The 17,471-nt window shown below is 39.4% G+C and overlaps 1 protein-coding gene across 4 annotated transcripts in view; it reads left to right on the forward strand.

The window, feature by feature from the left end:
• USO1 (USO1 vesicle transport factor) overlaps positions 1-17,471 on the forward strand; it is a 94,406-nt gene that overhangs the window by 23,058 nt on the left and 53,877 nt on the right. For all 4 annotated transcript variants that reach the window (XM_032334596.1, XM_032334598.1, XM_032334597.1 and 1 more), the window contains exons 2-4: positions 3,536-3,622; positions 4,824-4,888; positions 15,081-15,157. In XM_032334596.1, the coding sequence (XP_032190487.1) occupies positions 3,536-3,622; positions 4,824-4,888; positions 15,081-15,157 (229 nt within the window). The remainder of the gene's footprint in view (positions 1-3,535; positions 3,623-4,823; positions 4,889-15,080; positions 15,158-17,471) is intronic.

Here is a 17,471-nt window from a genome sequence, read left to right on the forward strand (position 1 = left end):
AGATTATCTTTGTGATATTTCAAGGCTTTTTAAAAAAATCAACAAGGCTCAAATATTAGCGTATTTAGAGCACAGAAAGGACTGAGAATAAAAGCAAAAGCAAACCCCCAAACTCCAGGATTACCATCGTCTTGGGCCAGTATTTCTAAAGCTAAGTTTCTCCATCAGCATCTAGTAGATTTCAAGTGTCCAGATTCAACAAATATTGAAGAGTTTCTCGACATGGAAGATCCTATTTTGACACAGATCGTTGTATACACGAACAGAGACGAGACTGAGGCTGTGGCTGAAGTTCAAGCTCTGCGTGGTCCTGGGACTCAGTGTTCCATGAGAGACGAAAATCCCACATCTAGAACCAGTGCTTGCGGTTTGGGGCTAGGAAAAAGCAGAAAATGCCTATATACGATTTCCTATCCATACTCTCAGTTATAAACTACCTAGAAAAAACTAATGAAAGCTGTATAAGACCCAAGCAAAGGAAATTACAGTCATACTTAGGAAAACTGTTTTTGGCCTAAGATATTCCTTAAATGGAGAGGAATACGCTTCATGTTTTCAAGGGATAATTATGCAGTTTTTCTAATGGTAAAAAAAAAAAAAAAAAAAGTTTTTGGTAGAAAAAAAATCAACCAGTTGTTTAATAAAGAGAAAGTTGTGTTGTTTACACTTAGGAAAGTCAGTGTAATTATTATGAAAGTAAATGCAGTTTAAGGTAGGAATAATTTCTAAATGTGAGCAGTTAGATGAATAAAATCAAAAAGCAAGGCTAGGCTTGGTTATCATACTATATCTGCTGTATGAAGAAATGCAAATCAGCATAGTAAAGACTTAGAAATCCTGCAGTGCAGAAACCTATTTAATTTTATATGACCTTGTGTTTCCTGCTGTTTCTATGATCATTAGAAATCTATTAATATCTTCTGGGACACTAGAAGTCTGCAGAACATAATTTGGCACACACTATGTGTATTTAAACATAATTCAGATACATAGGGTGCAGAAGTGTGAGTAATAGGCCAAAGTATTATTTTTAGACTCTTAGTAAGAAACTGTCCTTAAAGAGTGAATAATAACTTAAAATAGTAACTGTTGAGCTTTAAAGGATCTGAGTATCATGATTTTAAAAACTATTCTTTATCAGATGTTTTCAAATATTTTAATCCAGGGCTCCTGTGTCACTCAGTCAGTTAAGCGTCTTCCTTTGGCTGAGGCCATGATCCCAGAGTCCTTGGATTGAGTCCCCACATCTGGCTCCCTGCTGGGCAGAGAATCTGCTTCTCCCTTTGCCCCCCCCCCCCCGCCAGAACCCCTGCATGCTTTTGCTCTCTTGCTTTCCCTCTCTCTCAAATAAATAAATAAAATCTTTAAAAGACAAACAAACAAATATATTCATCCAGTCTGTGGCTTATCTTTTCACTCTTTTTTTTTTTTAATCTTAAGACATGCAGTTAATTCTTAAGTCTGTTACAAATTTTTTTTTAATTTATATTTTTTTGAGCAAGTTGAGGGGGTGGCCCCAGGGTGTGGAGGGGGGAGGGCAGAGAGAGATAATTTTTTTTTTTTTTTAAAGATTTTATTTATTCAGAGGTACCTGGGTGGCTCAGTTGGTTAAACATCTGCCTTCGGCTCGGTACATGATCCTAGGCTTGGTTCATGATCCTAGGGTCCTGGGATGGAGCCCTGCATCAGGCTTCTTTCTCTCCCTCTATGTGCCTCTCTCCCTGTTTGTGTTCATGCTTTCTCTCTCAAATAAATAAAATCTTTAAAAAAGAAAGATTTTATTTATTAAAATTTTTATTTATTTATTTGAGAGAGAGCACAAGCAGGGAGAGCAGCAGGCAGAGAGAGAAGCAGGCTCTGTGCTGAGCAAGGAGCCCCACTTAGGACTCAGTCCTCAATCCCGAGATCACAACTGGATCCGAAAACAGATGCTTAACCAACTGAGCCACCCAGGCATCCTGAGAGAGAATCTTAAACGGGCTCCACGGTTAGCATGGAGTCAGATGCAGGGGTCCATCTCATGACCTGAGATCATGACCTGAGATGATATCAAGAGTTGGAGACTTGGGCGCCTGAGTGGCTCAGTGGGTTAAGCCTCTGCCTTCGGCTTAGGTCATGATCTCAGAGTCCTGAGATCGAGCCCTGCATTGGGCTCTCTGCTTGGCAGGGAACCTTCTTCCCCCTCTCTCTGCCTGCCTCTGTGCCTACTTGTGATCTTTCTCTCTGTCAAATAAACAAATAAAATCTTAAAAAAAAAGAAAGAAGAAGAGTTGGAGGCTTAATCAACTGAGCCACCTAGGCGCCCCTCCATATTTTTTCTAATGCAATTTTACGTATATAGTTTGGTACTTTTGCTTCAGTGGGTTCATAATTTACATCTAGTTGTTTTATAACTTGCTCTTCTTTTTTTCCCAACTCTTTATTATATAGTATTTTCATATCAGTACAGTTAATTGTTTTGAGTAGTTGCATAGTGTTCTACCAAAGAATGTATGACAGTTTACTTAGTTTTTCTTCTTTTGAGGAACAGTTGTTTCTAGTTTTTTTTCTATTATAAATAATGCCCAAAGGTTTATTTTAAAATTCAGCTTGTGGGGCGCCTGGGTGGCTCAGTGGGTTAAGCCGCTGCCTTCGGCTCAGGTCATGATCTCAGGGTCCTGGGATCGAGTCCCGCATCGGGCTCTCTGCTCAGCAGGGAGTCTGCTTCCCTCTCTCTCTCTCTCTGCCTGCCTCTCCATCTACTTGTGATTTCTCTCTGTCAAATAAATAAATAAAATCTTTAAAAAAAAATAAAATAAAATAAAATTTAGCTTGAACTTTAATTCCTACAAATTTGTTAAAAGCTTTTCTAATAGAAATATTTAATCTTTATAAATCTTGAGGGACACTTAAAATTTTTGACATATCAGTTTGGCTTTTCTTGTTCAAATACTTAGTGGAAATATTAGGGTGAAGTTTTAATGTAAACAAGTATTTAAAAAAAAATTTTTCAGGGGCGCCTGATGGTTCAGTCATTAAGTGTCTGCCTTCAGTTCAGGTCATGATCTCAGGGTCCTAGGTTCGAGCCCCACATGGGGTTCCCTGCTCAGCGGGAAGCCTGCTTCTCCCTCTCCCACTCCCCTTGCTTGTGTTCCCTCTCTTGCTGTCTTTCTGTCAAATAAATAAAATCTTTTTTAAAAATTTCTTTTCAAATAACTTCACATCTTCTACCATAACCTTGCTCCCCTCTTGGCTCAAACAGTTGTAAACAGCATGTTTAGAACGCTCTTATTCTACTAATAATTTCTCTTAATTCCTCAATTTATGTGACTGACTTTTCTTCCACCACTTCTCATTGTCAAGAGTGTGAAAAATCTTATTTCTCAGTAATAAGCTTATAAAACCACCTGAATAGTTATTTAGACCATTTCCATGACATCCCATTTATTGATTTTTTTTTTTCCCCAAAATTAGATGGTATAAGTTTCGGGGAGAACTTCATGTTTCTGTTTTGTTTTGTGGATTCTGTTAATGCTGTTTCATTTTCCCATGACAGATTCAAAAGCTTTGTGACAGAGTGGCTTCATCTACTTTACTAGATGATCGAAGAAATGCTGTGCGTGCTCTCAAATCATTATCTAAGGTCAGTAATGCTGTATCACTTACTAAGTTTACTAAGTTGGACATTAGTTACTTTATTTATTTATTTATTTTTAAATTTTTTATTTTTTATAAACATATATTTTTATCCCCAGGGGTACAGGTCTGTGAATCGCCAGGTTTACACACTTCACAGCACTCACCAAAGCACATACCCTCCCCAATGTCCATAAACCCACCCCCCTTCTCCCAACCCCCCTCCCCCCAGCAACCCTCAGTTTGTTTTGTGAGATTAAGAGTCACTTATGGTTTGTCTCCCTCCCGATCCCATCTTGTTTCATTGAGTCTTCTTCTACCCACTTAAGCCGCCATGTTGCATCACCACTTCCTCATATCAGGGAGATCATATGATAGTTGTCTTTCTCTGCTTGACTTATTTCGCTAAGCATGATACGCTCTAGTTCCATCCATGTTGTTGCAAATGGCAAGGTTTCATTTCTTTTGATGGCTGCATAGTATTCCATTGTGTATATATACCACATCTTCTTTATCCATTCATCTGTTGATGGACATCTGGGTTCTTTCCATAGTTTGGCTATTGTGGACATTGCTGCTATAAACATTCGGGTGCACGTTCCCCTTTGGATCACTATGTTTGTATCTTTAGGGTAAATACCCAGTAGTGCAATTGCTGGGTTATAGGGCAGTTCTATTTTCAACATTTTGAGGAACCTCCATGCTGTTTTCTGGAGTGGTTGCACCAGCTTGCATTCCCACCAACAGTGTAGGAGGGTTCCCCTTTCTCCGCATCCTCGCCAGCATCTGTCATTTCCTGACTTGTTGATTTTAGCCATTCTGACTGGTGTGAGGTGATATCTCATTGTGGTTTTGATTTGTATTTCCCTGATGCCGAGTGATATGGAGCACTTTTTCATGTGTCTGTTGGCCATCTGGATGTCTTCTTTGCAGAAATGTCTGTTCATGTCCTCTGCCCATTTCTTGATTGGATTATTTGTTCTTTGGGTGTTGAGTTTGCTAAGTTCTTTATAGATTTTGGACACTAGTCCTTTATCTGATACGTCGTTTGCAAATATCTTCTCCCATTCTGTCAGTTGTCTTTTGATTTTGTTAACTGTTTCCTTTGCTCTGCAAAAGCTTTTGATCTTGATGAAATCCCAATAGTTCATTTTTGCCCTTGGTTCCCTTGACATTAGTTACTTTAATATCATTTTTCTTTTATGTAGAAATACCGCTTGGAAGTGGGTATACAAGCTATGGAACATCTTATCCATGTATTACAAACAGATCGGTAAGTTTCTTTTTAATGATTTTTCTCCCTAATTTTTCTTGCAATTTTAATTAATTTGTTTTAGAGTCACTATTCTAGAAATGATTAACTTTAAAAATTAAGATTATTAAACTTAATAATCGTATTTCAATAAATATTGGACACAAGGTGCAAACCACTGTTCTAGTAAGCATTAAGACAGGCATAATCTCAGGGTTTGAAATCTTTCCATTATATAAAAATGAAATGAAGTGACTTCTCATTAAAAGGTGAAGATTTGGGGTTTGATTTGGGCAGTTGGATGTTTTGATATTCACTTAGATATAATATGCTATTCTATAGTATAATATATATATTATTGTATATCAGTTTCCAGACTTGCTTTTTTGGAGAAATAAACTGGACTAAGTGTTAGAGCTGAGCATGTTCTTAAAAAAAGGTCACTCAGCCTATTTTTTTCTCTTTCAGTTTCCCTTTTAAGAGATTTTATCTGCATCTTATTTTTTTTTTTTAAGATGTATTTATTTTACAGAGAGAGTGAGTGCTCATGGGGGAGGGAAGGGCAGAGGGAGGAGAGTGATTGTTTTTTTTTTTTTTTTTAAGATTTTATATATTTGACAGAGAGATCATAAGTAGGCAGAGAGGCAGGCAGAGAGAGAGGGAGAAACAGACTCCTGCTGAGCAGAGAGCCCGATGTGGGGCTTGATCCCAGGATCCCGAGATCACCACCTGAGTGAAAACCAAGAGTCAGGCACTTCACCGACTGTGCCACCCAAAGGCCCTGCACCTTTGGTTTTAATGAACAACAGTGCGTCGATAGCTTTCAAAAATCTTACTGCTAAGTGAATATGTATTACAACCTTTAACTGCATAGTGAACACTTCTACCATATCAAGATCTCTCGCTGATATCTCCAATTCAGAATGTTCAAGAGTTAATTTGTAATCTTGTTTTCCCGCTCCCAGCTGCCTCCTCCACCATCTCCTTCAACTGCCTTTTGACCCAAGTCCAACCTAGTTGATAGTGCCTTTCCATTTCAGCAAGAAACTATAGGATTCTTGCTGAACTTGGCCCTCTCCTTAACCCATTATGCTTATCTAGACCAAAACCCCGCTGGAATTCATGAAGTTCTCCCAATTTCCTTGGTTTATCTTTAGTTCTGGCTCAGTATTAGTCATTGAAATGATTTTCAGAGCTGCTATATTAGTTATCTTTATTGTTATTATTATTATTATTATTATTACTTTTTGCTGTATAACAAGTTACCTCAGAACTTAGTGGCTCACAGTGATCAGTATTTATTATCTCACACTTTCTGTGGATCAGAAATTCAGCAGTGACTTAGCTAGGTGGTTCTGGCTCAGGGTCTCTCCAAGTTGCAGTCAAGATTTTAGCCAGGACTGCAGTCATCTGAAGGCTCAGTTGAAAAGATCTGATTCCAAGATGGCTCGATTACTTTGCTAATGGCAGGAGGCTTCATTACCTCACCATGTTGCTCTCTCTGTAAGGCTGCTTGAGCATCCTTATGTTGCGGTAACTGGCTTCTCCTAGAGACAAAGAGAAAGCCACAAGGCCTTTTAGGGCTTAGTCTCACAAGTCACACACCATCAAGCCTATCACATTCTGTTTGTTAGAAGCAAGCTTATAAATACAGCATATACCTAAGAGGAGGAGAATTTGGTTCCATCCCTTGAAGGGATCTGTATCAAAGAGTTTTTGAACATAGCTTAAAACCACGACTATCTCCAAACTGTCTTCTTTGCCTCTGATCTTTTTGTCCCTCCAGTCTATGCACTGTAAGTCTGATGTATAAACCTTTTTTTATTTAATGAATATCAGCAGCTCAGTGCAATGTGAAGTGCAAGTTTTTGTGTTTGTATAAAGATTTTATTCATTTATTTGAAAGAGAGAATGCAGCAGGGGGAGGGGGAGAGGGAGAAGCAGACTCCCCGCTGAGCAGGGAGCCCGACTCGACTCAGGGCTTGATCCCAAGATCCTGGGATTGAACCCTGAGGTCATGATGTGAGCCCAAGACAGATGCCCAAACAACTCAGCCACCCAGGCACCCCTGAAGTCCCAAGTTCTTAAACAAAGCTATGCATGTAAGCTTTTTAAAGGTCTTGGTATTGCCTGTCCAACCTTAGAGCCTGTGTTTCAGTTATATTTCAGCAATGCCCAATTGCTTGTTTGCACCAGTTAGGACCTTTCCTCTTCTCAGACAGTACACCCCACATTGGCTACCTCTTCAAAGCCAGCTCATTCTAATGCATTTGAATAAATGTGTTAAAATTATGTTTCATGACATCTGCCTACCACAGGCAGAATAATAGCCCCCCAAGGATGTTTAACATCCTTATTACCACAACCTATGAATGCTACCCTGGAGGGTAAAAGGGACTTTGCAGATGCGATTAAGGACTCTGAGATGGAGAGATTATCCTGTGTTATCCCGGTGGGTCCAGTGTAATCCCAAGGTTTCTTAAAAGTGGAACAGGAATGCACAACAGGAGGTCAGAATGAGGTGATATGGAAGATCTGGACCTGTCGTTGCTGGCTTCGAAGATGGAGGAAGGGGGTCTCTAGAGACCTGCAGAAGGCACAGAAGCAGATTTTCCCTTAGAGCCTGTAGACAGGAAGGTGGTCCTGCTGAAACCTTGATTTTGGTGCAGGAGACCCATTTCGGATTCTGACATCTAGAACTTTAAGATAATATATTTGTATTGTTTAAGCCACTGAGTTTGTGGTAATTTGTTATAGCATCAGTTGAAAACGATTACGGTAAACTAAAGTTAGTTTTGTGCTTTAAATAATAGTCCAGGTTAGAGAAAATGGATCCTAGATCAAAAAAACTTTAGTGTGATGATTATACATACATATAATCTATAATTTTTCTTTTTTACTCCATGTATACCTTTTTCTCACTGAGTCTTTCAAAGTTACTAATGAAATCACTAACATCTCAGTATGGAAAATAGAATGCTACCTGTTATATAAAGTGAACTTTATTGTCATTTTAAGTGCATAGCTGAAAATGGATGTGTAGATCTTAGGTATTCTCTTTCTCTCTCTCTCTCTCTTTTTTTAAGAGTTTACTTATTTATTTGAGAGAGGGAGAAGCAGGTTCTCCATTGAGCCGAGAGCCCGATGAGGGACTTGATCCCAGGACCCCAGGATCATGACCTGAGCCAAAGGTAGACGCTTAACCAACTGAGCCACCCAGGCGCCCCAATAGACAGATTTTGAAAGCATTGATGGATGATGATGGCATTTAGAGTGGAAAACAAGAGTAAGATACAGAACTCAAAGATTCAGTGAATATGGAGAAGTGATTAGGAGTGGTAAATGAAATAAGATGATAGGCAAAGTGGATCACAACCAGATGTAAATCTCAAGGGAGGGCACCCGGGTGGCTCAGTTGGTTAAGCCACTGCCTTTAGCTCAGGTCAACTCCCGCATTAGGCTCCCAGCTTCACGGGGAGTCTGCTTCTCCCTCTGACCATCTCCCCTCTCATGCTCGCTCGCTCTCTCTCTCTCTCAAAAATAAATAAGTAAAATCTTAAAAAAAAAAATCTCAAGTAAAGTAGGCTTTAAAAATTTTTATTTATAAAAATATTATTTATCATTTTGTTTTTTAGAAATTTTGAAGAGCATTTTTTTTTTTTTTAAGATTTTTATTTGTTCACTTGAGAGAGACACAGCAAGAGAGAGAACACAAGCTGGGGAAGTGGGAGAGGGAGAAGCAGGCTTCCTGTCAGACGGGGCACCCAGTGCAGGGCTTGATCCCAGGACCCTGGGATCATGACCTGAGCCAAAGGTGGATGCTTAGCGATTGAGTCACCCAGGCACCCCTGAGGAGCATCTTTTAAGAGAGTATTAAGGAACTGGGAATAGAGAGAAATTTCCTCAAAATAATAAAGAGAATCTATGAAAATCCCAGAACATCAGATGCAATGGTGAAAAACTGAGCGCTTTCCACGTAAGATCAGGAACAAGATCATGATGTTCCCTTTAATCACCTCTGTCCAACACTGAAATGGAAGCTCTAGCTAAAGCAGTTGGGCAAGGAAAGGAAATAAAAGGTATACTGAAGTAAAATTACACATATTCATAGACGCTATGATCTTGTATATAGAAAATCCTTAGGAATCCACCAAAAAGCTATCAGAATGAATAAATACAGCAAAGTTGAAGGATATAAGCTCAATATAAAAAAATTATATTTCTAGGGTACCTGGGTGACTCATTTGGTAAAGCAACTGCCTTCGGCTCAGGTCATGATCCCGGAGTCCCGTGATTGAGTCCCACATCAGGCTTCCAGCTCCTTGGGGAGTCTGCTTCTCCCTCTGACTTTATCCCCTCTCATGCTCTCTCTCACTCTCTCTCTCTCTCAAATAAATAAATAAGATTTATTAAAAAATTAAATTAAAAAAATTTTTAAATTATATTTCTGTATACTAGCAATGAACAATCAGTAAACAGAATTAAGAAAACAATTCCATTTAAGTAACATAAAAAAGATTAAAATACTTCGGAATAAATTTTATGAAAAAAGCGTAAGAAGTGTACACTGGAAACCACAACACATTATTGAAAGAAATTATCTGAGATTCAAATAAATGAAAATACGTTCTGTGTCCTTCATGGACAGAAAGAAGGAATATATTTTTAAGATGGTAATGCACCCCAACTTGATTTACAGATTCACATAATCACTATAGAAATCCTAGTTGGCCCTACTGTAGAAATTAACAAGATGATCATAAAATTTGTATGGGAATGCACAGGATCCACAGTAGATCCCAACTACCTTAAAAAAGAACAAAGTTGAAGGGCTCATATTCCTGATTTTTTTTTTTAAGATTTTATTTATTTGTCAGAGAGAGAGAGAGAGCAAGAGCGAGCACAGGCAGACAGAGTGGCAGGCAGAGTCAGAGGGAGAAGCAGGCTCCCTGCGGAGCAAGGAGCCCGATGTGGGACTCGATCCCAGGACGCTGGGATCATGACCCAAGCCAAAGTCAGCTGCTTAACCAACTGAGCCACCCAGGCATCCCAATATTTCCTGATTTTAATACTTGCCACAAAATGATAGTAAACAAGACTTTGTGGCAGTGGCATTAAGGATAGACATATAGATCAACAAAATAAAAAAGCTAGAGATAAAACCCAACATTAATTTAAACTGATTTTTGTCAAGGTGTTAAAGACCACAATGGAGAAAGAACAATTTCTTCAACAAATGGTGCGGGGACAACTAAATATTCACTTCACACCATACACAAAAATTAGCTCAAAAGGGATCAAAGACCTAAATGTAAGAGCTAAAGCTAAAACCCTTAGAAGAACTGCAGGCGTAAATTGTCAAAACCTTGGCTTAGGCAGTGGTTACCTACATATGACACTAAAAGCATAAGCAAGAACAGACAAAACAGATAAACTGGACTTTGTTAAAATTAAAAACTTTTATGCTTCAAAGGACCCTATCAAGAAAGTAAAAAAACAACCGAAAGGATGCGAGAAAGTATATGCAAATCATATGTCTGATAAGGGACTTACATCAAGAATACATACACAATTCAACAGTAAAAAGATAAGTAACCCTAATAGAGACAGGTAGTTGGGGCGCCTGCGTGTCTGAGTGTCTGCCTTTGGCTCAGGTCGTGATCCTGGGGTCCTGGGTTTAGGCCCTGAGTCAGGCTCCCAGCTTGCAGGGAACCGGCCTCTCCCTCTCTTTCCCGTTCATGCTCTCTCCAGCTGTCTCGCTCTCTCTCCAGCTGTCTCTCTCTCTCTCTCTAGCTGTCTCTCTCTCTCTAGCTGTCTCTCTCTCTCTCCAGCTGTCTCTCTCTCTCTCTAGCTGTCTCTCTCTCTCTCTCCAGCTGTCTCGCTCTCTCTCTAGCTGTCTCGCTCTCTCTCCAGCTGTCTCTCTCTCTCTCTAGCTGTCTCTCTCTCTCTCCAGCTGTCTCGCTCTCTCTCTAGCTGTCTCGCTCTCTCTCCAGCTGTCTCTCTCTCTCTAGCTGTCTCTCTCTCTCTCTAGCTGTCTCTCTCTCTCTCTCTAGCTGTCTCTCTCTCTCTCTAGCTGTCTCTCTCTCTCTAGCTGTCTCTCTCTCTCTCCAGCTGTCTCTCTCTCTCTCCAGCTGTCTCTCTCTCTCTCTAGCTGTCTCTCTCTCTCTAGCTGTCTCTCTCTCTCTCTAGCTGTCTCGCTCTCTCTCTAGCTGTCTCTCTCTCTCTCTAGCTGTCTCTCTCTCTCTCTAGCTGTCTCACTCTCTCTCCAGCTGTCTCTCTCTCTCTCTAGCTGTCTCGCTCTCTCTCTAGCTGTCTCTCTCTCTCTCTAGCTGTCTCTCTCTCGCTCTCGCTCTCAAATAAATAAATAAAGGAAATCTTGGGCGGGGGGGACAGGCAAAGGGTGTGAATACAAATTTCTCCCAAAAAGGTATACAAATGGTTGATAAACACATTCAAAGATGCTCAAAATAGTCATTAAGGAAACACTAATCAAAACCAAAACGAGACACCAGCTTGAACTCATTAGGATGGCTCTTCCGGGGGGACAGAGAAGTATGATAGCCAATGTTGCTGAGGAGAGACTGGACCTTCAAGCACGGCTGGGGGGAACAGAAAATGGTGCAGCTTCTGTGGAAGTGTGGCAGTTCCTCAGAAAGTCAAACATGGGGTTGCCACATGGCCCGACACAAAAGCTAGTACGTGAAAATTCATAGCAGCGTTGTTCGTAAGAGCCACAATAGCCATTGGAATCTGCTAGGATTCTCTCTCTGCCTCTCCCTCTGCCCCTTCCTACCCTCCAGCTGCTCATGCCCCCCCCCTCTAAGGAATAAAATAAAATAAAATGGGGGTGACCATAGCACCTGTCTTGTTGGATTGTTCTGAGGCTTCAACGGTTTGATGTACGTGCAGTGATTAGAACAAGCTGGGCTTGTGCTGGGCGTAGAGCCTCTTAAAATTCTCTCTCTTTTCTGTTTCCATCCATCCCTCCCCCTCCCTCTTAAAAAAAAAAACAAAACCCCCAAATCTATAGACACAGAAAGTGGATTCGTGTTTGCCAGGCACTGGGGGGAGGAGGATAGGAATGATGGCTAAAGGATGCAGGATTTCTTAGGATGTGATTGAAATGTTCTAAGTTTTGGGGCACCTGGCTGGCTCAGTCAGTGGAGCGTGCAGCTCTTGATCTCAGGGTTATGAGTTCAAGCCCCATACTGGGCGTAGAGATTTCTTACAAATAAAAGCTTTAGGGATGCCTCAGTGGCTGAGTGAGTTAAGCGTCTGCCTTCAGGTCAGGTTGTGATCCCGGGGTCCTGGGATCAGGTCCCGCATTGGGTGGCCTGCTCAGCGGGGAGCCTGCTTCTTCCTCTGCCTGCAGCTCTTCCTGCTTATGCTCACTCGCTCTTTCTCTCTGACAAATAAATCAGTAAAATCTTTAAAAAAAAAAAAAAAAAAGCTTTAAAAAAGGCAAAAAGAAAATGTTCTGGTTTCAGATAGTGGTGATGGTTGCACAGCTCTGTGGATATACTAAACCTATGGAGGTGAACACTTTGAAAGGGTGAACTTTATGGCATACAAATTATCTCAATTATTAAAATTACTATCAGGTGTCATGGTTTGGAAAGAGTGAGAAATTAGACAACTTTCAGGCTCTGAGTGTAGGACTTAGGAAAATGAGCAGTCTCTCTTCAATATGACGGTAAAAGAAGCAGACCCACCGACAGATGGAGGATTTCAAGCCTTGTCAGGAAAGGGAACAGAGTTTTCTGGGATGTGGCCAAGGACGAAGGGGATTCAGTGGATGCATTCCGAGAGTGTTAGCTGCAAAGGCCTCGAGAAGAAGCGTAAAACAGTAATGACAAGGGGCGCCTGGCTGGCTCAGTCCATAGAGCATACGTCTCTTGGTCTCCAGGGTTGTGAGTTCGAGCCCAAGGTTGGGCATAGAGTCTACTTAAAACAGCAACAACAAAGCAAACAAACAAACAAACAAAAACATGAATGAAGAGGAGCCGTGGAAGGAGACGGCTGCAGAACACAGACCTTTCCTCGCAGTGCATGAGGTCAAATCACTTTGAACACTTGGGAAACAGCAATTAGAGGCAAACGGAAAGGGAATTTAATTTAGCACAAGAAAAGGAATGAAATGCAAGAAGACTCTTAGATGCTTAGCTTTGTTGTCTAAGAGGCACAATAAAACACCAAAGCAGCCCCTACATGGTGCAGTTAGGATTTCACACATTCACTGGCCCCTGGTGCACCCTTCTGCCAAGCGTGGTGGTAAATGTGTGGCAAATGTTTTTAAAAATCTGTTTCTTAACCTTTATCTCAGGAATATGTAGGGATGCCTGGGTGGCTCAGTGGGTTAAGCGTCTGCCTTCACTTCAGGTCATGATCTCAGGGTCCTGAGATCAAGCCCTGCATCGGGCTCCCTGCTTGGCAGAAAGCCTGTTTCTTCCTCTGCCCCTCTCCTCACTTGTGCTCTCTCTCTCGCTCCCTCTTTCTCTCTCAAAAAAATAAAATCTAAAAAAAAACCAAAAAAACCCAAAAACAAAATTTGTCTATCAACAGCTACAGTCTCATACTCCCTGATTTTATAAATAGTATTATCTTTACCATAAGTTTTTTGTTCTGTTTGTGTTTTTAGAAAATAAAGTCTAGAGCCGAAAAACAAATTCTAGTAGTCCCATCAGGGATAACACGGTTAAAGATTCCTATGACAAAACATGTATATAGCGCACCTGGGTGGCTCAGTGGGTTAAGCTTCAGCCTTTGGCTCAGGTCATGATCTCAGGGTCTTACGATGGAGTCCCGTATTGGGCTCTCTGATCAGCAGGGAGCCTGCCCCCCCCCCGCCCCTCCGTCTGCCTCTCTGCCTACTTGTGATTTCTCTCTCTCTCTGTGTCAAATAAATAAAATCTAAAAAACAAAAATAAAAACATGTATATAAACATAAACACATACCAATAAAATTACCTGGGTTATACTAACTTTGCTGGTTTTAAAGTTGAATTTACTTTACAATTTATTTATAAGTTGTTTTTAAAATATATAGTCATACACAGGAATATATATGTATTTTTTGCTAAATGGGGTCATTCTATATATTACTTTTTTTTTTTTAAGATTTTATTTATTTATTTATTTGACAGAGAGAGAGAGAGAGAGAGATCACAAGTAGGCAGAGAGGCAGGCAGAGATAGAGGAGGAAGCAGGCTCCCCGCTGAGCAGAGAGCCCGATGTGGGGCTCGATCCCAGGACCCTGGGATCACTACCTGAGCCAAAGGCAGAGGCTTTAGCCCACTGAGCCACTCAGGCGCCCCTCTTTTTTTTTTAAGATTTTATTTACTTATTTGACAGACAGAGATCACAAGTAGGCAGAGAGGCAGATGGCCCTGTATATTAATTTATTAATAATTTATTTATATACATTTTGTTTATATAAATTAAATATTTATTTAATTTATTAATTAATATACAGGCGCCCCTGTATATTAATTGTTTTATTTAATTTTTCTGCTGACATTATATCAAGGGTGTTTTAATTACTGTGTCATTAAACTTTCTTTAAAAATACTGTTTTTCGGGACGCCTGGTGGCTCAGTTGGTTGAGCAGCTGCCTTCGGCTCAGGTCATGATCCTAGCGTCCTGGGATCGAGTCCCACATCGGGCTCCTTGCTCGGCAGGGAGCCTGCTTCTCCCTCTGCCTCTGCCTGCCATTCTGTGCCTGTGCTTGCTCTCTCTCCCTCTCTCTGACAAATAAATAAAATCTTTTAAAAAAAAAAAAAATACTGTTTTTCAGGGGTGCCTGGGTGGCTCAGTGGGTTAAAGCCTCTGCCTTCGGCTCAGGTCATGATCCCAGGATCCTGGGATCAAGCCCCGCATCGGGCTCTCTGCTCAGCCAGGAGCCTGCTTCCCTTTCTCTCTCTGCCTGCCTCTCTGCCTACTTGTGATCTCTGTCAAATAAATAAATAAAATATTTTCAAAAAATACTGTTTTTCATTGCTACTGTACTTTTAAAATATTACACATTTAGGTTGCTTCTAATTTTCCACTATTATAAATAACCTTTATATGTTCTTTAAGCTTGCACTCTGTTATTTTCTTAGCATAGATTTTAGGTTAACGTTTTATACAGTCTTGCTAAATAACAACTATCTAAAAGTGATTGTAACCATCTACACTGTAGCAACATGTAAGTGTAATAATTTCTTTTTTCCAGTTCGGATTCTGAAATAATAGGTTATGCTTTGGACACACTGTACAATATAATATCTAATGATGAAGAAGAAGAAGTAGGTAAGTTTCTTTATTATGTTTTCTTTTTTTTTTTCTTCTATGGTGTTTCTGTACATAAAATAGCATATGCTGTATATCCTGGAGTTGTGCCAGTTTTGCTGGTTTTAAAATTGAATTTATTTTATAAATTTATTTATAAGGGTATTTTTCTTTTTTAAGTAGTAAGGAAAGACATAAGCTTAGTTCCAGAAAAATGTATTTAAAATGATTGCTTTGTATGTTATTTGGAGGTAGAATTAGAGTGTTCTTTTTAATAAATTCCACCTCTTTCTTTCTTTCTTTCTTTCTTTCTCTCTTTCTCTCATTCTTTCTCTCTTTCTCTCTTTGAGTTGGATACTTAACAGAGCACCTAGGCGGCTCAGTTAATCATCCAACTCTTGATCTCAGCTCAGGTCTTGATCTCAGGGTCATGAGTTCAAGCCCTACATGAGGCTCCACGCTGGGCATCAAGCCTACTTTAAAAAAAAAACACTTAATTGACTGAACCACCCAGGCACCCTTTTTTATAAAACCACCCAGGTACTCCTTTTTTAGATTTTATTTATATGAGTGGGAGAGTGGCAGAGGGAGCATGAGCAGGCAGAGGGAGTGGGAGAAGCAGACTCCCACTGAGCAGGGAGCCCTAAAGTGGGGCTCGATCCCAGGATCCTGGGATCATGACCTGAACTAGAGGCAGAAGCTTAACTGAGCCACCCAGGCGCCTCTATAAAATATTTTGTTCTCTTTTTGTATTTGATTTTAGTTAGGTAGTATGAATATTAGTAATTTCATATTAAATGAATCATTTTTACCTATTAAAAAACTTTTATTTATATGTTATTATCTGGTGAACAATATGAAATTAGAAGGGGTTTGTCTTAATAAATTTTTAACGTAGGACTTTTGTTAACTTATAAAGAGCAACAACTTATTAAATTTAGGAAGTTTTTTTACATTAATCTGATGTGAAATGATACAAGTAAGTTCAAAATTCACACACTTTGGTGTGAATTTTCCTTGTTTGGTTTCACATTACTTGCATATATAAAATAAGGTGGTCTGTCACCTTTATTGTCACTATGTGAAGTACTTAGCTAGAAATCTCTATATATTTCTTTCTATATATTATAAAAACATACTCATTGAGTAACATTTGACAGTGCCGTTGAAGAATGCATTCTTCACACCAGATTGCCTGTTGAAGGACATGGTGGGTGTTTCGTTATTCTAGACAGCCAGAAAAGGTGGGCGTATTTGTGCATTTTAGAAGTTTAATTTAGATTATAAGATCTTTCAAAATTCTAAGTAGACAAATTATAAGGAAATATAGATAATTATAAGTTTGTGTATACTTTATTATGATAAAAATAGAGTGGAAATATATATAGGTCCTAACTTCACAGAATACCAGTAATAGGAACATTTGAAACTGGGTCATGTCGAATGGTCACAATTTCTTGGACTTAAATACCGTTTTTCTTAAATTTTTCTTTCTCTGTGATAGCTAGCAACTTAAGTTTATTTCTCAGAGGTCAGAAAAAAATTTTTTTTAAAGATTTTATTTATTTATGTGAGAGATAGAGCAAGCACAAGTGGGGAGAAGGGTCACAGAGAAAGGGAGAAGCAGACTTCCTGCTGAGCAGGTCGCCCGACATGGGGCTCGATCCCCAGGACCCCAGCATCATGACCCGAGTGGAAGGCAGAAGCTAAACTGACTGAGTCACCCACGCACCCTGAAAAAAATCTTTAGTAAACATGATTTGGTACCCATAGGATAAGATGCTGTTACTCACTGAACAACACATAAATACAATGCACACAAGAGTGCACTCTGAAGAAAAAGACATTTATTTTCTAGTTATTTCTCAGATGAGAAAACCAGGTGCAACACACTTGTTAGAACACATTACAATAAAAGATATTTTTCTTTTTTTTGTTTAATATTAGAAATATAGCTGTTTTTCTTTTGTGTTTTAAAGACTCTTTAGCAGCAATATTTTTATTTATGTGCTTTTTCTTCATTATAATTTTATAATATAGTTAGAGTCCAATTTTTTGTTTGTCTCTATGTGTTTGGGCTCTTTATTTTTAATTCAGCATCCAAAGAAAGATTCTTTGGATAAAACAAGATAAACAGTTCTTGGGGAAACAATAGTAGGATCACTTTTTCCAGGGAAGATTAAAATAGGAACTTACAACTTTGTTCTGAAAATTTATTTATTCTGAAGGAACAATTTTTAAAAAAAATCTAAATATTGAGAAATATGCCCTTCATTTCTATTATTAATACTTTTTCTCTATTGCTTCTTCAAAAGGTAATTCTTAGCTGATATTA

This window comes from Mustela erminea, chromosome 2 (assembly GCF_009829155.1).
Source record: "Mustela erminea isolate mMusErm1 chromosome 2, mMusErm1.Pri, whole genome shotgun sequence".
Classification (NCBI taxonomy): domain Eukaryota; kingdom Metazoa; phylum Chordata; class Mammalia; order Carnivora; family Mustelidae; genus Mustela; species Mustela erminea.